Source organism: Martes martes (assembly GCF_963455335.1).
Source record: "Martes martes genome assembly, chromosome: 4".
Classification (NCBI taxonomy): Eukaryota; Metazoa; Chordata; class Mammalia; order Carnivora; family Mustelidae; genus Martes; species Martes martes.
In genome coordinates, this window is record NC_137891.1 from 189,108,520 (window position 1) to 189,131,783 (window position 23,264).

The following is a 23,264-nucleotide window of genomic DNA, read 5'->3' on the forward strand; positions in this document are numbered from 1 at the left end:
CCGTAAAGCAGCTTGTTGGAGGATGGTCATTTGTCAACCCACACCAGGCAGGGAGGACGGGCGCCCGACCCTCCCCGGGGGGTGGCAGCTGTCACTCACTCATGGGCAGGCAGGAACCCCAGGCTCCCGGGGTCCGGATGGACGCTCTGGGCCTCCGAGGGTCAGCCTGTCTTCCCAGCAGCTCACTGGGGTCCCGGGACGTCCCCCGAGCTGGGAGAAGGCTGCTCACTCAGAGCGCCCCTACACTCACAGGGGCACGCAGATGCTCCCCCCAGGCTGCTTGACGAAAGCCAGAGCTCGGGACCACCTCTCCTCCTGCCTTTCCTGAGCCTCGGTGTCCCTACCGTGGCTGCCAAAAGGCCGAGCCTCTCCCGCGCACCGGGGTGGGGGTGGGGGGGGTGGCCAGGCCCCGTCACAGTCAGCACTGCCAGACGGACATTCTAGAATCTACGGAGCTGTATCCATTTTGGGAACCAGTCCCAGAAAATAGAATTCTTCATAGAACATTGATCGTATCAGAACGCATGGACACCTATCCCCCGGGGGCTCTCCCTCGAGGCCCCTACGGGAGCTCAGGTGGGGAGGGGTACAGGCTGCCCTGGGCGCCCCCCTCAGCCCCTGGGACTCAGGGCTTCCCGGCCCCACTGGGGCCTCCAAGGCCAAGTTCTGTGACCTCCGGGTCCTGGGGCTCCAGCTACACAGATGGAGAGAGAAGAGGTGATGCCCGGCTCAGGCCAGGAACCGCGGCCAGCCTGCAGGACACAGTCCGCCCCGGACCTTCCCGCAGTGCAATCCGTGCGGTCTCCCCCACTCACTCCTCACCGGCCTCCACGACAGACAGAACCCTGCCCTGGCCTTAAATTCATGTAATTGCTTCTGGTGCCAGTAAAAGGTATTAATTCCACTTATGCATTCCATAAACTTTTAGGATAACGCAATTGATACCGTGATCGTGTTGGGACACCTCCGCTATTATTTTCCTGCTTGCAAACCTCCGAGGGGCTGGAAAGTTCTCTCCGGAATCCATTAGTGTTGACTCAGCCACATTCTGCCAAGAACCCGGGGGAGAGCCTTTGAGTCTCCCCGCTGCCTGCTTTCCATGGGACCCTTCCCCACCAGGAGGGTGGTGCTCACCCTGCATGCACTGGCTCACCCCTGGGACGGATGGGCTGGCATTCGCCCACGGTCATATGTGGGACAGCTGGAGGCCACTCAGGGGGGTGGGCCATGTAGAGCCCCCCAGGGACTCGCTGAGCCCTCCTCCCGCCCTGGTCCACCCTCACTGGCCTGCCTCACACTGCCCGGCTGGACCAGGGCTCCAACCATACAAGCCTCTTGGCTGACCTCGGAGTCCCCTCCCACACCTCCCAGAATGCGAGGGCGGTCCCCTTCCCTGGCGAGGCCCGACCTGGGAGCCAGAGGAGATGAAGCAGAGCCGGCCGGCACCCAGGTGCCCCCATCAGGCTGCTCCTCAGGACTCCCGGGACCGGCCATCCGTGTCACTGCCAGCCCCTGGGGGGCCCCGGGACAGGAGTGGCCGTCAGGGCCCAGAGGCCAGGCTGGAGTGCGCTGGGTTTGGAGACAGGGACGAAGGCACGAACACTGCCATCCCTGGCCGGGCTCTATACTGCCCACCGGGCCAAAGAGCATCATTGCCCAGGGGGACCAGCCCCCGCCCACGGCCCTGACCATCCAGCGTGTGTCTCCTCACAAAGCCCCTGACACAGGACAAGTCCCGGACAGGACAACCCCAGAGCAGCCACGTGTGGTGCTTCCTAGGCACGAGGCCCTGTCCGCAGCGATCCCAGGAGCCAGCGCGCTTGTCTACTGGGACCCGTCGGGCTACAGCCCGCTCTCAGACCCAGGCCCACAGCCCCGCAGCAGATCCGAGGCCTGAACCCTGCCTGGTTTAGGACTTCAGAGGCTGAACACACACCCTTCCTGTGCTCTGCGATGTGCCACCCAGCCGTCCTGGCCTCCTGTGGGGGAGGAGGCCTTTGTCGAGCCCTGGGTGGCGATCAGAAGGGGCCAGCACACAGGCACACGTGTCTGTGTGCATGTATGTAGTCTCACGTGTGCCTGGAGCGCGTGCATGGCTTTACATGTGTGCAAGGCGCCTCGTGTGTGAGCTTCGTGTGAGCACACTGGCCTGCAAGCAGAGTGCTCCCCTCGGGGCCCAGGGAGCACACGTGTGAGATCTGGGCGCAGAGGGACCACCTGGGGCTGGGGGCACTCACTGGGGGCCTCGGCCAGGCAGAGGCCAAAGACCCCATTAACAGCTGTGGTCCCCGTGAGGACCCGAGAGGCTGTTTTTCCCGAGCGAGGAGAGGAGTGAAGGCAACAGTCAATTTGGAATTGTACTTGAGAAAAATACGAATTATCTATCAGTTACCAGCCGGCCGGCATGGCGGGGGCCACGCGGGGCGGGGTGCCGAGGCCCAGACGTGCGGCTGGGAAGCAAGTCTGGGCAGCGCCCGTGTAGCCAGACCCCCAGAGCTGGGAGCAGGCGGGCTGCCCGGCGGTCCCCATCCTGCACCGTGAGCCTGCCCGCCCCCTCCCCGGGCAGGGAAAGGAGTCTGCGGGGCGTCTGCTCCCAGAGAGCCGAGGAGCCAAAAATCTCATTATCAATGTCTGTCGCACCTCCACCCCTGCACTGATGGGGCTGGGGGTGGGGGGAGCTGTGCACCAGCAGCTTGCTCGCCCCTCCCCCAGCACAGCTGCAAGACAGCAGACGTGGGGGATGGGGTGGGGTAAAGGGTGGTCACAGCTTGGGGGCAGAGCCGCTGGGCACAGGTGAGCCTACCCCTGCCCCAGGCATGGCTGGCCGGGGCAGACCACTCCATGCGGCCACATGGGGCCAGACAACCGTAACCCGCCATGGGCCTCCAGTCCTAACACTGAACCTCTGACAGGAGAGGTGGAAGCAACTGGGGAGGGGGTTCGCAGAGACCCCAGACAGGCGGTGGGGGCACAGTCGGCAGAGGGGCAGCTCCTGTCCCTCCCTGAGGACCAGCTCAGACCATCTACGGCACTCCAAGTCCCCCAAGACCCTGCAGAGACCCCACCAGCATCGTCAAACAGCAGAGAGAAAGAGCCAGGACGCCCCCCAAGGCTTGCCAAGATTCCTAGGGGTCCAGCAGCTCAGGCCTTGGTGCCAGTTTTGGTGTGGGAGGGGCTGGGACCCTCCCCTGAGAGGCCAGAGAAAGGCTTAGGAAACTGTATGAGCATGGAAGTGGAGAGAGAGTGAGCCTCCTGTCGCCAGAGGTGTGTAAGGCATCTCCTGACAGCCAAACTTCAAATCTGGGGTCGGGGGACCAGAACCGTACAGGCAATAAGAGAATCCCCCAGTGGGTACAGCCGTTGTCCAACAACCTCACCCAGGAGGACCAGCTCTAGGGCCCCCGGCCCGGGCCCTGCGTGCGGCTAAGGAGACACTGACAGCCGCTCCTACTGCGCTAGCCCCGGCCGCAGGGACAGCATCCCCTCTAAGCAGCATCAGCAGCATCAAGGAAACACGAGGACGAGAACGAGGAGTGGGGCCCTAGACCGGGAGCCCCGCAGCCAGCAGCCAGCGACCGGTCAGCGGCAGGGGGGCCCAACCAGAGTGAGAACCAGAGACAGCCGCAGGGACCCCCGGGCCTTGGATCCCAGACGAGGATTGGCCCCTGCAGAGCCGGATGTGGATCCACGCCCCTCCAGCCCCCCAGGAGCGTGGGAAAACCACAACCTAGCGGGCGGGGCAGTGGGGGTCGTGAGACCCTGTTCTTCATGCGGCCGAGCCTCAGGGTCACCTGCTCTGTGCTCCCAGCCCCGCGGGGACTTCTCTGTCCCGGGGCCATTTCCAGAGGCTGGGGGAGACCGCAGAGCTGCTGCCCCTGGATGGGGTGAAGCTGCCCCACGGCCAGGACCTGCTCGGTGTCCCCGGGGCAGGGTCCTGGCAAGCGTCCCCATCCTCCTCCTGTGTGGGGGCAGGAGAGCTGGAGGGCCCCCGCGGCTGCCTTTCCCGCCAATGCCCCGGGTGCTCTAGTCTCAGAAGCGAGCCTGTGGTCTGTCCCTGGGGGTCTCAGAGTCCCTGCCCCCTACAGCCCTGTCGTCTGTCTCCCGGCTGCACCCACCTCCGTTAGGAACCTAGAGCCCCAACCCGGAAGCCAGTCCCCAGGATGAGCACTTCCTACCTGCCTAACACCAGCGAGCTGCTTGCCCTCCCCTCCGCCTTCCAGAGTCAAGGTAAGCTCAGAGCCCCCCAGGGAGGCCGCAGGTGCACAGCATCCAAGCTGGCGGCATCCCCACGGGGAAGCCAGAATGCTGCTGTGTGCAGGGCGGGCACAGGGGTGAGGCAAGACCCGAGTCCACAGCGCCCGCGGACGTCCCCCAACTTCCCGGTCTCACACCGGTGCTCGGTGCTCGCAGGTGACAGCCCAGAGGCCGGGCAGGCAAAACCCCAGCCCACCAGCCACCAGACAGCAGACCTCCCTGCCCGCGGCACTCCCTGGAGGAGGTGGCCGAGCCTCGGTGCCCGCTCACCCGGGCCGGCATTCTCACCCGGACGGGATTCAAGCCCCACCGCAGTGTGGGGATGCCAGTGGTCCGTCTCTGTCCCATGGACCTCGCTGCTGAGCCGAGTCTGCCCCTCTGGGGCCCCGCAGAGGCTGGCCGCTCTGGCCGCAAGTCCGAGGGGTGGGCACGCCCAGAGTGCCCAGCCCCAGACCCGCCTCCTGCCCGACGCTCCTCCTGGCGGTGGTGGGCCAGGTGGGAGCCCTGTGCGGACACCTGGCTGGTCCTCCCTTGCTGCCCAGCCGGTTGGCCTGGGGGGCGATCGGCCCTTCCCACCCCACACCCCACGGGTGCCCCATGGGAGCAGGGGCGCCACTCACCGTCCAGGTGGCTGACTTGGCCGTGCTGGACTGCTGGAAGGTGACGTCGAAGTGGTGGGGGCCGGGGTAGTCGGTGTTGGAGGGGATGGCCGGTGCGGGCGACATGGTGTCGAAGGTGGAGCTGGGCTGCGCGTAGGGCGAGTGGGTGGGCACGCTGGCCGCGTGCTCTGGGGTGTAGGGGCTGGCCGAGGCCGCACGGCCGCTCATCTGGTCCATGGTGCTGTTCAGCAGATTGAACTGGGACTAGCGTGGGAAGGGGGAGGGAGGGGGACACACAGTCAGGCTGGCGAGTGGAAGCGCGGCCGGAGGTGTCCTGTTACAGGAGCCTTAAAGGGCCAGCAGCGCAGTCATCCCAAATATTTCCCGTCCCCCCCCCACACCTGACAGGTCACTGCTTGTGTTGGGATAAACTGACATATTCACCTCGCCCTCCCCTCTCCATCAGCCTCCCGCGCCGGGGCTCCCAGGGTTCCACGGAGCAGAGCGCACCTGGAGGGCCCCTGCTGGTGGGGGAGGCTCCCTGCCCCTGGACCTCCTGGCGGGGAGGTGGGCTCAGGCTTGGGGGGCAGTATCCCCGTTGCCGGTCCCTCCACACCCAGCACAGCATGAAGTAGGGAGACCCTGGGCCCAGGGAGGCAGACAGGGCAGGGGGTGGCCCCAGGGCGTGGGGCCCAGGGTCCCCTTCTGCCACCCACACCCTCTGCGCTAACCCGGCCCTGGGAGCCCAGCCCCTCCCCCCCACCCCGGGGCCACACCCGCAGGAACACAGTGTGGATGCATCCCCAGCCGCCCTCTTGGGGTCCGTCCCTGCCTGGAGCTTAAGGGGGCCCCAGCAAAGGAGGGGGAGGACCGATCAGATCCCTCCTGGAGGGCCTGCAGGGAAGACGTCTTTCCAATCTGGACGCTTCCACCGGAGGTGGGTCGGGTCAGGGTACAGGGCTGTTGATACTGGCCAGAGGGGCTTCTAGGCACGAACATGTAAGCCGCCCTCCCTCTGTGCCCGGATGAACATGATGGCCATGTGGTTTATTTTAATCCTCTCTGTGGGCCTGAGGCGGACACTGTTATTATCCCATTTTACAGATGAGGACAAGGACACTGAGGCATGGAGGGGGAGTGATTTGCCTGGGGTGAGGCGGTGGCTCCAGCCACCCTCAAGGCAGCCACCCTGAGAGGGGATAGCAGGGGACGGCCAACCAGGGGCAGAGGGCCCGAGGCCCCCCTGGGGGGCAGAGGCAGACCAGCAGCCAGTGCAGGAAGTAGGGAGACTCGGGGCCCAGGGGAAGCTCGCCCTGCAGCCCCCTCCGCCCGCCTCCTGCAAGGTGCAAAGCACAGGAGTGCATCCCTCCGGGCCGGCCGGAGGGACCGGTAGGGACCGGCTGCTCGGCCACTTTCTCCCCCACCCCCGGGGTCTCCTTCTCCATCAGGAGCTGGGGTTCCTCCCGCTTGGCACCCCCAGGAAGGCACACATCCGCCTGTCCGGTCTGTTAGTGACAAGGATCTTTCGAGCTTCTACTAAATGCTCAGTTCAAGGGCTGCAAGGAGAGAGAGGTGACAGGCAACAGGTGACATTGTTACTGAAGCCCCGGTTTGGGGTCCGCTGGAGTGCGGGCGCTTTCGTGGGTGCTCCAGCCCCCCCGCCCCGGGCCTGGCTGAAGCTGCCATCCAGAGGGCCCCTCGGTGCGGGGGTGGGGTTGATAAATGTGGGGCCTTGTCCATCACCAGCTGGACAGGAGATCCCTGCAGGGCACCCTGAGAACCCCTTCCCCGCTCTGGCCCCCCACCACCTTCCTAGCTTCCTGCGCCTTCTCCTGTCCCCTGGGGAGCACCCCCATGACCGGCAAGTGGAGAGACTGGCAGGTCCGCAGGTCAGAATGGTACCGACAACTCCCCCAATTAAGGAACGATGACCGCAGCCTTGCCCAGAAGTGTACTTGCTGGGGGACTTGCTGTGGGGTCCCCGCAGAGAGGCTGGGCAGTGGCCTCAGGGGCTGGGAGGGTCTGGGAGCCACAGCGACGGGGAGCCCGGCTTCCTTGTGAGGAAGGTGCTCTAGGAGTCACTGTGCGGGTCGGGATCCCAGAGCTGGGGACCTTGTCTAATCCGCGGAAATGCAGGCTTTGAATAGGCGAGTTGTGTGTTATGCAGAATGTGGCTTGTGGCTCAATAAAGTGATTTAAAACAAGACAGGCGGCAGAGGAACCATCCTCCCATTCCATGTGGGGCCCTGCTGGGGGACACCCCCTGCCCTGCGCCCCCCCATCCCAAGGGCACATCACTTCCCTGTCCCCTCCTGGTCTCTGGTTTCTGTCTCCCTACAGGACTGCGGGCCTCACAAGGACCACCACATGTCCCCACGCGTGGGACCGTCCAGTACGCAGGCACCGGCCACGCGGGCACGTGGAGCATGGCCTTGGCGAGCCAGGGGGGCGCGCAGCACCCGGGTTTCGGACACTCGGTGCCACGAGGAAACGTAAAAAGGAAGGATCCACGCTCGGTTTCACGCTGAGCACGCACGGAAACGTGCATCATCCCAATACAGGGCGCACATTATTACATTGTTTCCACACGTTTCCTTTTACTGGTTTTCTATGTGGCTGCTGGAAAGTGCAAAATCCCCCCCACCCAGGGCTTCTGCGGGGGGGCGCTGGACCCTGAGCGCCTGCCCCAGGAGCTCCGGCCTCATCCCCCCTCCCTGCCTCACCTTCCCAGGTTCCAGGCTCCTCCCCGGTGAGGGTGAGGGGTGCAGGAGAGGAAAGGGGAAAGGAAGGAAGGAGGCGGGGAGGGGGGGTGAGAAGGGTGGGGCGCGATCCGCCCTCCTGCTCAACCAAGCTGAGAGCCCCATGGGTCCCGGGCTGGGGAGGACGGGGTGCCAGCCTGCTCCCCAACCCAGAGTCCCCATGACCTCTCTCTTCCAGGACAAGCCAAGGCCCCACGGAGTGAACAGTGAGCGACTTCCCCGTGGCCACCCAAGGGTTCCGTGAGGACAGCCCGAGGGCTCAGGACGGTTGACGGTTGTCCCGCTCCATCCCCAGCAGGAGGACGGCCCAGGCCAGCAGGGCAAAGGGCCCCTGTTCAGGAGAAATGAGAGGCAGGCCCATGATGGCAACATTGTTCAGATTTTAACTTGTCCACATTCTTTCCCAATCTGAGGTGGGTGCCAGGGAATTAGTCACTGAACCAAAAGAGCCGGCTGATAGCATCTGGGCGGGCACAGCAGCCACGAGGCAGGAGGGAGCCGGAGGCTTCCAGCAGGCTGGTCCCCAGAGATGCGAGGGAAGAGCCCGGCACACAACACCCAGACCGGGAGGCAAGCTCCCTCCCTCCCTCCCTCCCTCCCTCTGCCCAAGGAGAGAGCCTGGCCAAGGCAGCCTGAGCACACAGCCCTCTGACCCAGGGCACTTCGCTGACCCCGTGTCTGGGGAGCTCCCTCCTCCCAGGGGAGTCGGGGACGACAGCACCTTGTTGGGTCACTGGGCAGGATCCTGTCCCCCCAGGGACACCTCTGACTGCACCCCCAGGTGCTGTGTGGGGCCGACTGTGGGGGGGACCCCGCTGGTCGGATGTGGATGCGCCTGCGTGTGGCCCCCCTTCCTTCCCTCCCTTCGCATTCCTTCCTAATGGAGATGGGGAGGGCCGCGGGGGACCAGCCCCTCACTGTCCCCCCATCTCGCTTCCTGAACCAGCCGACGCAGCCTCACGGAAGCCTGGGAGCGGCTCGTCCGGACCAGAGGCCCTGGAAGCTGGGGCGAGACCCACTTGGCAGCAGGAGGAACCCGGGCAAAACCAGGACTTTTTTGGTTTGTTTTGCTTTCAATCAGAACTCCCAAGAGAGTGGGCTGATTAGGACATGCCCGGCCCCAGGCGGCCCACAGGTGCTTACATGTGCGTGCAGAGCTCCTGGGCCCGACCCAAGGAGGGCTGCGAGCAAGCAGGCGGGAGTGCAGATGCCGTGGTGGCCTCCCCTCCAGGTCGGGGCAGCCGATGAGCTGGGCCTGCCTCTGCGGCTGGCAGGCAAGGTCGGGCTCTGGGGGTGGGGCTGGTTTTGCTGGGGCCGGAGGGAGCCTCTCCTCCCAGATCCCCATGTGCTTGCTGGAGGGTCAGTGGTGATGACCTGGGAGCTCCCTCCACCAAGAGGAGATAGGATCCCCAAGGCGCTCTCTGTCCGTTTGCTCCACAAATATGCTTTCTGCTGCTCTCTGTGCAGCGCAGAGAAGGTCAACCGGCCCTCGGGACACATGCAGGGTGTTCAGCTCTGCAGGGAGCTAGCCGGGCTCCCATGGTCAGCTCCTTTCAGACCAGGATCCCCAGTGGGCCCATTTCCGCTCAGGCAAGGGCATGCGCAGGTCTGGGGGGCCACGCGCTCACGGGTGTTCACACGCAGGGCTCAAAACCCACGCAGGGATGGGGCAAGGGGCTTAGACCTCAGGCCGCCAAGGGAGGGGGCCGCTGGATGGGATGGGGGTGAGTGGAGACCCCCCCGCCCCCGGATGACCTGGGCTGTGTCTGAGCACCTGCTCTCCTCCGGAAAAGGAGCTGGACTGCCGGGGCCTCGGAGTCCCAGGCAAGGAGAATGCTTCCCCAAGGACCAGCAGGGAGAGGACGAGGGGACCCCCCCGGGGTGGAGCTGTCCCGGCTTCCAGCCCATCTGGCCCTGCCACCGCATCTGTACCCGGGGGTCCTCTCCTCCCCTGCAGATCTGCTGACGGTCTCCCCAGCAGCCGCAGCAGAGACTAGCTCCGGAGCTGGAGACAGTGACAGGAGAGAGCTGCTGGCGTTCACACGTGGGGATACTCTGGCCCGTCTCAGCCTTCAACCCCGTCCCCAGACCCTGCTGCTTTGATCCATCCCATGCCCAGGGGTTGGCAAAGAACAGGGGCCTGGAGGGGGGTCAGAGGCCTCACCTTCCGTGCACCCCCACCCCCATAGGCAGCAGAGGGTCTGGCCTGCCCACCGGTCCTCCTGCCCGGGGAACTCAGCTCAGCCCAGCCCCACAGCCCCACCCCACCTGCCAGACATCCTAGCCCAAGCTCCCAGCGCCCTTTGCTGGCCAAGCCAGTGTTGGGGGTCCCTACAGCTGATCAAGAGATGGTGACTGGGTTGGCTATCCCAGAACATGGGCTCTCCTGGCCAAACCACTGCCCGCCTACAGGCCTATCTGTGTGCCCAGGTCTGGGATGAGTGCCACCCACAAGGACCACGTCCTGGGGCAAAAGCAGAGAGACAGAAGGGACTTCCCAGGTCCAGCAGGGCAGAGCAGGGCTCCGAGGTCAGGAGACCTAGGGGCTGAGGTCCCAGCCCCACCTGTGTGACCCGGCCTGGCACTCCACCTCCCATCTATAAAGTAGGGTGAAGCCATAGGTCGGCTATGGGGATCAGGAGGCTCCAGAAAGGCTATAACCTGCAACTTTCCATCAGGAGGAAGGACCCCCGCCCAGGACACTCCCCAGATCTGGGAAGCCCACCGTGCACGATGCGCTCATCTCTCCTCGTCCACACAAAAGCCCAACAAGGAAAGGGCTGCAGACGGGGCAGACCCGGCCAGCCCCAGGCCCTCATCCACTTGCGCAGGGGCCAGGGCTGAGCCCAAGGCACAGATAAGGGGCGAGCAGGAGACCCCCGTGTCCCAGAGAGGCCACGTCCCGCCACCCGGTCATGCCTGGCCCCAGAGGGCGTGCTCAGAAACTCTGGGCTGGATGAAACAGAGCCGGGAACTCACCCCCGGGACCCCAGGGCACACGTGGGCCATGGCCCCCGCTCTTGTTCTGGGCGTCTCTGGGGCTGAACGCGGGTCCTGCGGCCCTTCCAGGAGCACCTGGCAGAACCGGGCACAGAGCGCGCAGCCCGCCCGCCCGCCGCGCCCGCGCCTCGTTTTCTCCTCCCCACCCTCAGCAGCCGGACTTTCTCGAGAAACAGACTCCCGCGGCTGCACGGGGCAGCCATCCCTTCCTGTGAGCAGGGCTCATGCTATTGCGTAAGATTCCTGTGTTACGTGTTTGTTTATATAAAACTGATAAACCAGCTCAAATGAGGTTTTGGGACGCGGACGGAAAACAAATTGTTTCTGAAAGCCTGGGCCCGGCTTGCTTCCTCGTGCCCGGCTCACTTCCCAGCATCCGTGGCCCCCTTTGGTGGACTCCAGGTGATCGCGACGGGGAAAGCAAGAGCACAGGCGGGCTGTGACCACGCAGCGGCCACAACAGCTGTGTTCTCAGGTGTCACACGTGCTCTCTCAGAGGGGACAGAAAACCTTGTCGCTAAAATGTACGACTCTCAGTATGTCCCCAAAGGCTCCGTTCCAGTGGAGGGGACTTGGGGGAGAGGGAGGTTACCGAGCCTCCTCCCTGCCTGGGGCCACACAGGGGCAGCCGGGGACACTGGGCTCAAACCCCAGTTCAGGAAGCATCCCTTTGTCCCTGCCACAAGGACACACAGATTCCGAAGACAGAGCTCCTGCACCTTTGGGTGCTGCCATGGGGTCGCCCAAGGGCCCCCCCATTCCCAGCCTCCCTTGCCCACTGCTGTCTACCACGGGGCTTTTGCTCCTGCTGGCTCACTCCCGGAACATTGTCTCCTCCCACCTGTAGAGCCTTCCAAGGCTCACCTCCTTCTGGAGGCTGCCAGGCTCTCCTCCTGCTTGCGTTCTGTGTTCTGGGGCTTTCTTTCCCACTCCCCTGGTAGAGTAACAGACATCAGGAAGCACGCCCTCGTGGGTTCACATCCCGTGGGGTGTCCACTTTCCCGCCAGCTCTGAGCCTCTAAAAGCTGAAGCTTGACCAGCACCAGGTCGGGGCGTGGACATGCCGTGCGGTCAGAAGCACAGTCCGTGAACCCCCGACCCGAGCTACTGCCAGCCCATCACCCGGAAGCCTTACGGATCACGTCAAGTCAGGGAGCACGGATGCTGAGCGCCCTGCGCATCACAGACACGACGTTCTCACAAGGAAGGAAGCTGGAGGAGAGAAATCTCGTTCCAAGAGGCTCAGGAAGAGGAAGCCCGCCTCCGGGCTGCACCCGGAGTCCGCGCACGAGTGGACTCGAGCAATTCACGCCGGTGGGGGTCAGGTCCACGGGTTTAAGACCTGCGGCAAAGGGCTGCCCCGGCTGCCCCAGCTGAGCTCAACGCCCCAGGAAGTTCCTCCTGGACACTGAAGCCCGTGCCCCTCCCCGTGCAGAGAGCTCGCAGGGGTGGGCCGGCCTGCAGCCCTGCCCAGGCTCTTCTCCTTTGGGACCTTGGCCGGGCTCACAGAGATCATACGGGGGAACCCCCAGCCCGCCAGTGCCGACTGTCAGAGTGCTCCTCCGTCCATCCCCTGAGGCTCACGACAACGGGGAGTGAGGACATTTCCAAAGTCCTTCCCCAAGAGGCCCAAATGCCACTCTGAGCAAAATTCCCCCATGACCTTTCCAGATGTGGAAGGTGGTGACACAGCTGGCCTGAGGCATCATGGGTTCCTCTCTCCTCCCTCCTACCCTCCCCACCAGGCCTTGCTGGGAACTGGTGGCATGCCAGGCCCCAGGCGGCCTCCTGGCTGTGTCCACTGCTCCACAAGCCTGTGGCACCACGGGCGGCCTGTGCAGCCCTAGGGCCTCACAAACCCTTCTCCCTGCACAGCCCCAAGGGAACAGCCTGGAGGAACAGACTTCGTGCCCCCCCTCCAAGGTCAGCTCCCTCGCACCCCACATTCGCCGCAGGCCCAGCACAAGGTCTCACCCTGTAGCCCCCCGCAGAGAGCTGCCCTGGATTCCAGCCCTAACAGTAACCCACGGAGGCTCCCAGCCTCCCCGGCCCCTTCCTCGTCCCCTCTGCCAGCTTCTGCCCTCCAGCCTCCAGCTCTGCTGCCCCTCCCGGCCAGGGACTGGGGCTGAAGCTGAGTGCGGGGCACCCTCTCCTGCACTGGGGGAGGCGCTCTGGGCCCAACCTGGAGCCACACCCCTTTGATCTCAGAGGGCTCTGCCTGGTGTCTACTCCGACCTCCCGTCCTCCAGCTCCCCAGAGAGTACTGAGACTTCTGCAGAGTGTGAAACTCCAAATCCCCTGCTCCTCTCCGGCAGGCGTGTCTGGGCTCGGGTGCGCCCCCACCCAGAGGTGAGTGACTGGCATGCTGTCCGGGCTTTAGGGGGAGGCAAGCGGCCCACTCGGAGCAGGACGTCCGTCCCGCGGTGCTTCCCACAGCATCTCCCGGAGTCTGTGATTAAACGGGTGGAAATGCCAACAAGACCGAACTCGTGCGGGGGGAGGCGCCCTCTCCTGAAAATATGCATGAACGCTGTCTCCTCACCCGGGGCGGAGGCGAGGCCTTGCCCCATCCTCCGCCAGGGCCATGTGGAACTTTCCACACCTCGCGCCCCCAGAGGCCCGCTCCCGCAGCTGCCGGGGCGCGTGTCCAAAGGATGTCCCTGCACGCCTCCCCCTGCACTCAGCCCCGCTGAGACACGGGGGGCAGCGGCCTGCAGTGGGGGCCCCACAGGGCCCCCGGGGGGCTCGGGCTGCACCCTGCCAGCCTCCATGGGGCTGCCCGTGACACACAGGCAGGCGGCCCACGGACACACAGGCTATATTTTAACCCCCAGGGCACAGCCCCTTCTAGAAGGTCCGGGGTCTGCAGCAAAGCTGAGGCACAGCTCATGGGGTACCCCTTGGGCCTGAGCAGCGCTGGGGACAGTCGGCCTTCCTGTCCCCCTGCCTGGCGCCCCAGAGCCTGACCTTCCCCCGGCGTCTGCCCTGACATGCTTCGCCCACCTGTCCCTGGTCTGTCTGTCTGTCCATCCTGCAGGTGCTGATCAGGCCCCGCCCACACCAGACCTCACCAAGGGGCCCCGCTGCTCTCCTCGGTGACAAGTGCCATGAAGGTTACAAGGAGGGGGAGGGAGAGTCACGAGTGTGCCCCCTTCAGTGGCCGGGACCCAGGATGGAGAAACAGCCACACACCGCCTCAGCGAGGCTCTCGGCCGCTGGCTGGCTCACTGCTTCCCCAAGTCAAGGCTCTGGGGTGGACAGAAGGGCCGACCCAAGCCCCTCCCACCCGTTCTGCTACCCGACAGCTTCCTGGCGATAGGTGAGGGTAGCCCGTCCCTTCCCCACACATCTCCCAGGGGCTTCCGGGGTGCTGGGAGCCGCTGGCACCTCGCACACGTGGCCCACAGCCTCCCGCAGTGGCCGGCAAACCAGCGCGTGTGTAGGGGCTCAGGGCTTCACACTGGGCTGAACGCAAACACAGCCGGTCAAGGCGCCGGGCACAGGGAAGCCTCCAGACCGGAGACCAGAGAGCAGCGCCTGCTGCCCGAGGGAGGGCTGAGGGGGACGGATCGGCCAAGGGACCTTGGGATCCCAAGCCAAAGGCCATGACATCGGCCGCGGAGCGGAGCAGGGGCTGGCACGATCCCAGGACACACTGGCGGGCGTCTCATGAACGGGACGCCGATGGTGCAGCAAGGAGGGTTGAGAGTAGCTCCGGGTTTTGGCCACGGCAAGGAAGAGTGAATTTTCCACTCGCTGAGACCACACACATCCCCCACGGCGCAGGCGGGAGCTCGGGCTGGGCTGCAGAGGGGCAGCCGGTCCTGGAACTGCGGGGACGGGCCGAGAGCCTGGCTGCGGGGGCCGGAGCTGGGGCAAGCGGAGCGTCAGTTCTGTGAACCTGCCGAGTGGGGGCGATCCCTCTGTGCCCCGAGGCATGCTCTGGTGTTCCCCTTCTGGAACAGTCCATCCCTGCCTGGGCCCCTAGGTCAGGGAGAGGGTGCCTGGGGCCGCCAGCCCATTCTGCAGCCCAGACCCCCGCCACTCTGGTTCGGCTCCGTCCTGAGACGGGAGCCCCTCCCGCCTGGTCCCCAGAGGCCCGTCCGTGCTGCCCGCCGCGACACCTCCCTTCTGTTCCCCGAGGCACCCTCTCCTGGCTCCAGGCGGCCCCTCTTGTCTCCTGGGAGGACTCTGTCTCCTATCTGGTTACTCTTCCTCCGTTCAGCCCCCACCCAGGCCGCGAGTCCCCGCCCCCCGCCCGTCATCTGCTCCTGACACCTGCCCCCAGTGTTCGGCCGCCCTCTGCCATGCCAGGCTTGTCGCACTCTCCCTCCTCCCCAGCGGCTCAGCTGGTGGCCGCCGGGGAGTGGCCACACACAGCCGTCACAGTAGAGCTCACTCTTCATCCCAAATCCCCCTCCCACGGCTTCCCAACCAAATAAACAGGTGGCGACTCCCTTCACCCAGCCTCCTGGGTCCAACCTGGTTCGCCTTTGCCCTCCCCACCTGCCCAGCCCCGAGCAGATCCGTTCCGGAACCCGGGTGCTCACTCCTCCCTGCTCCCGCCCGGCCCCAGGTGGCAGGGCTGTGGGGCACCATGCAGCGGCCTCAGCCCTGCCCTCCGGTGGCCACCCCGAGCACTGCAGCGGGGGCTCCTCTCAAAAACCCCGAACCATCTCCTCCCTCCCCCTGCTGGGACCTTGGATACCCGAGGAGGCGCTTAGTACCTATTTCTTGATGCGCGGTTGGCGCTTCCCACCGGGGCCCTTGCTGCCCAGAACCGCGCGGTCTGCAGGAACGGAGAGTGACCGGACCCCACGGCACAGGGGGTGCTAAGCGCTGCGGTCTCCCGTGCGGCTCCCGGACCGCGAAACCCGGTGTCCTCGCGGCACACGCCTGCCGGCACCCACCAGACTGGCGGACGGTGGGCGGGGGCAGGTGCTGATGCCCGCCACCCGGCTCCAGCTGCGCCTGCAGCCCGGACAGCCCTGGGCCCCAGTCGACGCACAGGCACGGAAAGAGCCAGGGGCTCGAACAGGGACTGACGTGCTAATAGTGGAACAGCCCCGAAGAGCAGCGAATGGGCAATCTCGAGATGTCCAAGCAGGGAAGGTCCGTCCCGGGTGCCCGCTCCGGGTCGCGTGCAGCGTGGCCGCGGGCGAGAAGGGCCCTTGTGTGGGGGCGGCTGGCGGGTGCAGGGGGAGACGCTGCCGCACACGGAGCCCCCACCCCCAGGGCCAGCCAAGCGCCCCAGAACGTGGGAGCCACCAAGGCAGGAGTTGTTCAGCCCTCGACGGAGAAGCAGACCCTGAGTACAGCGAAGGCTGCAGGGAGAGGCGGTCCGAGCGGACCGCAGCCCAGCGCCGGCCAAGCAGGTGCAGTGGACGGCACGGCGGTCACGGACGAGGAACGGGGCCACACGGGAAACTGGGCTGGGCGCCCTTCCCCTAAAGGGTCGGGCAGCAGAGAGGTGACTCCACCAGCTCCTCCGAACAGCCCGACCTGTTCATGTAGGGGTTTTGGCTGGTTTGGGGCAAACCCCGTCCCTCTTTTAGGATGTTTACGTGCAGCGGGGAGCTTCTGTCTCCCTCTGGGAGAGAAGTAGGAAGCAGACGCTTCTACAAGTCACTGTGCCCAGCCTGGCCCACCTCCCCGGGGGCAGAGGCTTTGGCGTCCACCTGCCCGGGGCCCAGACACCCCAGAGCCGCTGCTCAAAGGATGCTCGCCGACTGAGATTCCGTGGTCGACACAGAAGCGACCCTGCTGGTCCCCGGGGCAGGGGCCCCAGCCGCAGAGTGGACACTGGTGGCCCTCCACTGCCCACTGCTCCCTTCATGGTGCCACGGAGAGCCCTGTACCCCCTGCCCCCCAGGAAGGAGGCCACGCAGCAGCCGTGCTCAGCCCTGCCTCATTCGGGAGAAAGGGTTTTGCCACAGTCCCCGTGTGCCCAGGCCTCTTGCTGGCCAAGCAGGCTCGCTGGCCTCCAGAGCCCGGGGTCTCCCGGTTCTGACTTGGGTTGTGTGCGTGAGAACCTCAGTGACAGGGACACGGCCCCTCTGGGTTCCCACCCCGCCTGCACGGAGAGTCTGGGGGTCCGAGTCTACTTGTGTGCCGTGGAGCCCAGTGACACATGTAGTGGGGAAATGAGTCAGTGACAAAGTGAGTGACAGAAGGGGGACAGAGAGGAAAGATGTCCCCTCCCCAGCCCAGCAGTTGCCCACACTAGTTTCAGACAAAAAGCTCACGTTGACAGAGTTTCCAAACCTGAGTGCACGGAGCCAGGGCCGGAGTCAGGCCGTAGAGACGCGTCACCCACACCCCTCACCCCTCTTGGGACACACATACACACCTGTCACTCTTCCCATGGCCTTGCTGGGGACACACGCCCACAGGCACAAACACATACATGCCGGTCCCAGCACGCAGTGAGCACAACACACGTGCACACGTGTTCTCACTCAGGTGCACACTCACATGCTCTCACACATGAGCACACGTGTGTGCTCACACGTGCCGCCGAGAGTACGCGGGTCTCTAGAGGTGGCCGCAAACCCAGGTCCTTGTGGCCCGGGCTCCTGTCCTCTGCCCGTGCAGCTTGGGAGCGCCTGCACTCTGTCCAGCTGTCCGTCCTCTCCCTCTGCCCGCTGCTGGGTCTCCCACAGGGCACAGATGCCAGGGCCCCCGCTCTGCCCACCTCCCTCACAGGAAGAGCTCCGGCCTCCACATGCTCAATTAGCTGCCTGGTGCCTGGCTGGCCCTGGGGACCCGGCAAGTCTGGAGAGGAGCCCAGGTCCCCAGGGCCCAGGCTGCGGAGACCAAGCAAACCTGCGGTCCCTTCCTTCCTTCCCCTCCGCCAGGCTACTGCCTCTCTGTGAGATGGCGACGGGACACCCGAGGCCGGCTTGCTGCAGGTCCTTGACCTTGAGCCTAGACCCAAGGAGCAGATTCCCAGGAGAGGATGCTCTTGACCTGGGAGCAGGTGAGGGCAGCCTCACAGCCCAACCCCCGGGGGCAACGGCGACCTCCAGGGTCCCCCGAGCTCCTGGCAGCTGGGGATAGGGCAGGGCAGATGGTGGCCCCTGAGCCTGGGACAAAGTCCCCAGCCTGAAGCTGGGGAGCCTCAGAAACCTCCGCATCTCAGGGCAGCCACCCAGCGCTGGCCGACAACCGCCTGCCCTCCTCTCCCAGCCAGTGGGCGCCTGTCCCAAATCCCACCGGATGCCCCCTGTGCCCAGGACCAGTCCCCCAACCGTGCACCCTGCCCAAACCATCCTGCCTGCCCTGGCTTATCCTGGATGGTGGCCCCCAACCAACCACAGGCGCCTGACCAGGAGACAGCTGACAGAACAGCACCCCCCCGCCCCGCCCTCCTCCCGGCTGCCCCCCCCCCACCCCGAGGAGGACGGCGCGGTTCGGCCCCTACCGTGGTGAAGTGCTGCATGGGGTCACTGACGTACAGCATGGTGGGTGCGCGGGGGCCTGCACACGCCGGGGGGCTGGCGTGCCGCGGGGCGAGGCATGGGTCTGCGTGGCCGGGGGCCGGGGCGGGGGTGCCCACTGCAGGGCGGGCTGCAGCCAGGTGGGGAGGCGCCGCGGCTAGCGGGGCGGGAGCTCGGGATGCTCCCGGACGCGCGGGCTGTTCGCTGGCATCTTCCTTCTCCCGCTGCTCTCCCACCGCATCTAACAACAAAACCGGCGCCCGCCCCTTCGTCCCTCCTGCCTATTCATCACGGTCCAGGCAGGCCCCGGCTTGCCCACCGATGTGTCGGACCGCACCACGGGGCCGCGCGGGGAGGGCCGGTGCTCGGGGCCGGCGCCTGCCCACCGTCCAGCCACGACCGGCTGCCCCCAGAGACGCTGCCCTTGGGAGGCCTGACGGGCCGTGGGCCTCCGCCCCTGAGCTCCAGGGGGCCTGCCCGGGGCCCCTGAGATCTCCGTAGGTGAGGCCGGGCCACCCCCGAGGGAAGACGTGGTGCTGTGGCCCCAGAGCCCTGGGCGGAGCACATATCCCTCCTGCACAGGGAGCACGGTAGTTCCCCGGGGACACCCCGAAGCCGGACGGAGAGGAGAAGCACCCCGGAGACTGCATCCCTGGTCCACCCGCTGGGAGCCTTGCTCCCAGAATGAGCCGTTCAGGCGTGGCCCAAAGCCGTGGACTAAGTGGGGGACGCGGGGTTCTCGTGCTCTGGTCCCTGATGCGGGCCGTGTCCCTACAGGGGCCGAGCCCCTGCAAACAGTGATGCGGCCCAGAAGGGGGACGGCTGGGCCCTGCCCGCCACAGTGTGCTGACCCCGAGACCCTCGCCACCTCCGGGCCTGGGCCTGCCTCCCCGCGGCCCGCCTGGCGGGGAGGTGGCCGTGGTCACCATGACGCCCTTCCTAGGGGCTGGAATCCTCCCTGGAAGCAGGCAGGGTGTCGGTCACACACAGATAAATCACGTATGTGACCCTGGACGTGCCACGCTCAAGCTCCAAGGCCCCAACAAGACCTTACAGACCCACGAGGCGCTGGACGGCCAGCCCATTCTCACCACCTCCCCAGACACCTCCCGGCTCCTGGGGGACTGGGAGCCCCAGGCTCGGGGCACAGGGGGGCTCCAGCCGAGGCCCGGCAGGGCATTTGCTGACCAGCCCAGACCCCCAGAGAGGGAGAGCCGGAGGCAGAGACACAGCCCACTCCCGTGACCCCATGGCTGTCAGCTCCCAGCGTGCCGGGGGCCCCCCACGCATCATGAGACCACGAGGAGGGAGTCTGCAGAGGGGTCCAGGTTGGAAGTTCTGGCTGGAGGCAGCGGCGGAGAGCCTCCTTCACCCAAATGCTTGAAGACAGGAAGGCCTGGGGTGGGGAGACCCATCGCCACCCCCGCCCCGGTCCTGCCCCTCAGTGTCCTCACGCTTTTGGAGGAGGCTGAAGTGGAGGTGCCTCGTGGGCTGGGCAGGTGGGGGGTTGGAGGACACGGAGCCGGACAGCAGCAGGAGGGCTCGACCCCCGCTCCCATAGGGCGCTGTGTGAAGTTGGGCCCTTCCCCAGCCTCTCACGAGGGGTATCCCCGCCGGTCAGGGCAGCATCTCCCCCTGGGGCTGGGGGAGCGCAGCTGTCTCCTGAATCGGCTGAAAGCAGGGAGCAAAGGAGAGAAGAGCCTGAGGGGAGAGGCCCCAGGAGTCTGGCACACAGGAGCCCTGTGTGGGGACTGCACCCCAAGGTGACCCCGAGATCCGCACTCCGGCCCGTGTCCTGCACCCCCCTCCCCGGGCGGTGCTGTGAATGCGGTGACAGCCGCTGGGATTAGGTTACAAACCAGTCAACTCCGAGTCGATCAGCAGGGAGACTATACAGGTGGGCCAGGCCTAATCAGGTAAGCCATTCAAAGAGGTCAGCGCAACAACTTCCTGCTGGCCTCAGGGAGCACACGGTCAGGTGGCAGAGGCACCCCAGGGCAGCAGATGGCAGGCAACCTCTAGGAGCCGAGAATGGCAGCCCTCAGCCAACAGCCAGCAAGGAAGGCGCGACCTGGGCTTGACAGCTGCAAGGAACTGAATTTTGCCAATAAGCAGATTCTGGAAGAGGCCCTGGGCTCGATGACACTCAGCAGCCTGGGAGACCCTGAGCAGGGACCCAGGGGAAACAGGCTGGACTCCTGACCCATGGAGACTGGGAGGCCACGGTGCTGTTTGAAGCCACCAAGTGGGTGGTGAGACCTTGGGCAGAGGAAGCCAGGGCTCTGGAGTGGTTCAGGTCCCGGGGAGGGCCCGGGGACACAAGCCGGGCCCAAGGATGCTGGCCGCCCAGAGGGAGGACGTCAGGTCAGAAAGGCATCTTCCCTTGAGCCCTGGTGGGAGCACGGAACACAGAGGACAGAGGGGCCATGGCCCACCCACACTGTGGGGCACCAAAGAGGAGGCTCGGGCACCCCCTACAGCGAGCCCGGGCCAGGCTGCGGCCCTGGACGAACCGAGAGCAGATGTCCACGTGGGCCGGAGCCCCAGTGTCTGCCCGAGGAGCACCTGCTTCCTGTGCAGTTGTCCTAAGTCCTGGCTGTCCAGGGGACAGGGACCGGGAGCCGGGGACTCGTCCCAAGAACGGGTCCCCTCCTCACTCAGTCGTCAGCTGCTTCCTCCAGGTGGCCTCCCAGGTGGCCCCACCAGCTCTCCTGATTCTCACACACTAGAGATCGCACACCGGCCCCTCCCACAGGACTCAAGGCAGCGGGAGATGCGGTGGGGTAGGCCTTCCTCCTCCTGCAGGCACAGGACTCACAGAAGGGCCCCAGGGATGTGCCTGCTCAGAGCCAAACTCCTCCCACGCCGTCCTGACCACCCACAGGCTCAGCACCCCCCACAGGGGAGGTCACAGGGCTGACCCCAGGACCTGGTACTGGCCGGGGCTTGGCTCTGTGCCCCCTAGAGCCACACCCACCATGGCCTGTAGAAGGACGTGAGCTTGGGGCTCACGGGGAGGGCAGGCAGGCTGGGGGTCCTGGAGCTGACCGTTGGAGCCGAGCCCCCTCCCCGGCCTTGAGCTCTACCGCAACACCTTCCTTGGGGCTGCGGAGCCCCTAGGGAAAGGAGGGGGCGTCCTTTCCCTACCCCCTGCACACCTGCCCCCTTCTGAGGCCCAGCCGTTTCCGGAGAACCTACTCCCGGGCTCCACACTGGGCTGTGCCCTCCCTTCTCCTGCCCCTGGGCAGAAGTGACCCCTCCCCAGGCCAGAAAGGTCTGCCCTGGGTGACCACGGGGGTCTCGAGCCCAGGCGTCTGCCTGGCTGTGCGGCTCTCTGTGGCCACCTGAGCCCTGGGCAGGTGGTGGTGGGGCCCCAGCATGGATCAGCTGTGCCTGCCGCCCCTGTGGCCACAGCCCGCCCCCAGCCCTCATGGCCCACCTGCCCACACCAGCTGTCACCACAGAAAGGCGCTGGGAGAGGCGGGAAGAGGCTCGGGGAGGGTGTGTGGGGGCAGGGAGCCCCACAGACTCTGTGGGGGAAGCTGGGAGGAGCAGCGGAGGGAGGCGGCCAGGCTCAGCGGGGCGCCCGCCATCTCCCTTTCATGCCTCACCAGAGCTGGGAGGAAGCCCCCTCCCCCAAGAGCCTGGCCCTTATTTTGTCCCCGGCTCAGAGGGGACACCCAGGCCCTTAGCCACACCCAGCCGCAGCAGAGTCCGGGGGCGGGTTAGGATTCCTGCTCTGGACACCCGGAGGACCCACGGCGGGGGACTTCATCCTGTCTGGGCCCCGCCCCGGGACAGTGGGGGGCCTCCAGGCCCAGTGAAGACCCCACAAGACTGCCCTCCTCACGGCGTCAGCCCACCCTCCTCCTGAGCCCCCGGGGATGCTGGGGACCCAACGGGCTTCTCTCCCCTTGCAGGAGACGGGATGTGACTGCAGATCTGCCGGCGCTGGCCGGTGAGCCACGTGGGGTCGGCGGCCACGGCCACCGCCCAGGGCAAGGGCTCTTCCTACAGGGACCCCATGGTGGGCAGGTGGCCACAGAGGCCCTGGGGTGTCTGGGCCTTCCCGGGCACAGCTGCTTCCAGGCCCCTGATCCCTCTTCAACACGGAGCCTCGCCCTGCACAACATCTAGCTTTATCACACACTCCCCGTGGGCCAGCCACCACCCTTGTCCTCTCCATGCTGATGACGTAGATGCTCTCACCAGCTCAAGGTACAGACAAGGAAACTGAGGCCCAGAGAGTTAAGTAACCACCCCCCATGCCTCACCTGGCAAAAAAAGTGGTAGGGATGGGATGGGTCAGAGTGCCCCATGCCCACAAAGGCCTCCCTCTCTGCCCCCTCAGCCGTACAGGGAGCTGGGACCCTGGTGGCCATGACCTCGGGGAACTCACCCTCCCCCCAAGAATCTGTGCACTGGGACCCCTCCAAGGCCTGCTCAGGGGCCAGCTGGCCTCCTGGGGCCCCGTCCTCTTTACTGCCCGACTCGGTGTGGCAGGGGGTGGTCCGGGGACAACGACCAGTCCTTCACACAGGGCTGGGGGAGCCCGTGCTGGGCCCCACACATGTGGACGCCTCCGCTTCACAAGTAAGGACTCAGAGTCGGGGGCGGGGGGACCTGATCCCAGGACAGATGGGCACTTCAGGCGGGCCATCACCCGCTCTGCCACTGGCCACGGAAGCTGTGGAGAGGATCATCCCATGGCCCCGCAGTGGCCTCTCTTCTGGCCGCGGTCTGACTGTGGGAAGCTGCCCGTCCCATGGGAAGGAATCTGCCCGATCGCCTGCAGGGCCGACGAGCGGAGGAGACCCGAGGTCCGGACAGCGGGACATGCCACCCCAGGGGGCCGATGCTGCATCTTGCTGCTGGACCAATGGCATGCCTGGGGGGCCAGGTCCCCCGACACAGGGCACGGCTGGCCCACGGTGTACGCACCAGCCTTCACACCCGGCCCATGGGCTGAGTCATGGCCGCGGGGCTGGCCGGTCCTGGGGATACAGGACTCCACCCCCGCTTTCTTGCCCCTGTCTGGCCTGGCCTCAGGACCCGGCTTCTTGTCCAAGGTCACCAGCCTGGAGTGGGGCTGCCCCGCCTCCCCCGTCCTAACCCTAACCAACCAAGCAGCTGGGTGGGGAGGGAGCTGTGTCCTCTGGCTCCTGGGCAGGACCAACAGCCCCGCCCGCACTGGCTCTGGGCACACACGGAGG

General features: G+C 65.9%; 1 protein-coding gene across 1 annotated transcript in view; it reads right to left on the reverse strand.

Annotated features, from left to right (window-relative positions):
* The window catches only part of TP73 (tumor protein p73), a gene marked incomplete at its 5' end in the record, with an annotated part of 41,157 nt that overhangs the window by 14,827 nt on the left and 3,066 nt on the right, over positions 1-23,264 (reverse strand). The window contains one exon of the mRNA XM_080802790.1: positions 4,875-5,117. Within this exon, the coding sequence (XP_080658916.1) occupies positions 4,875-5,117 (243 nt within the window). The remainder of the gene's footprint in view (positions 1-4,874; positions 5,118-23,264) is intronic.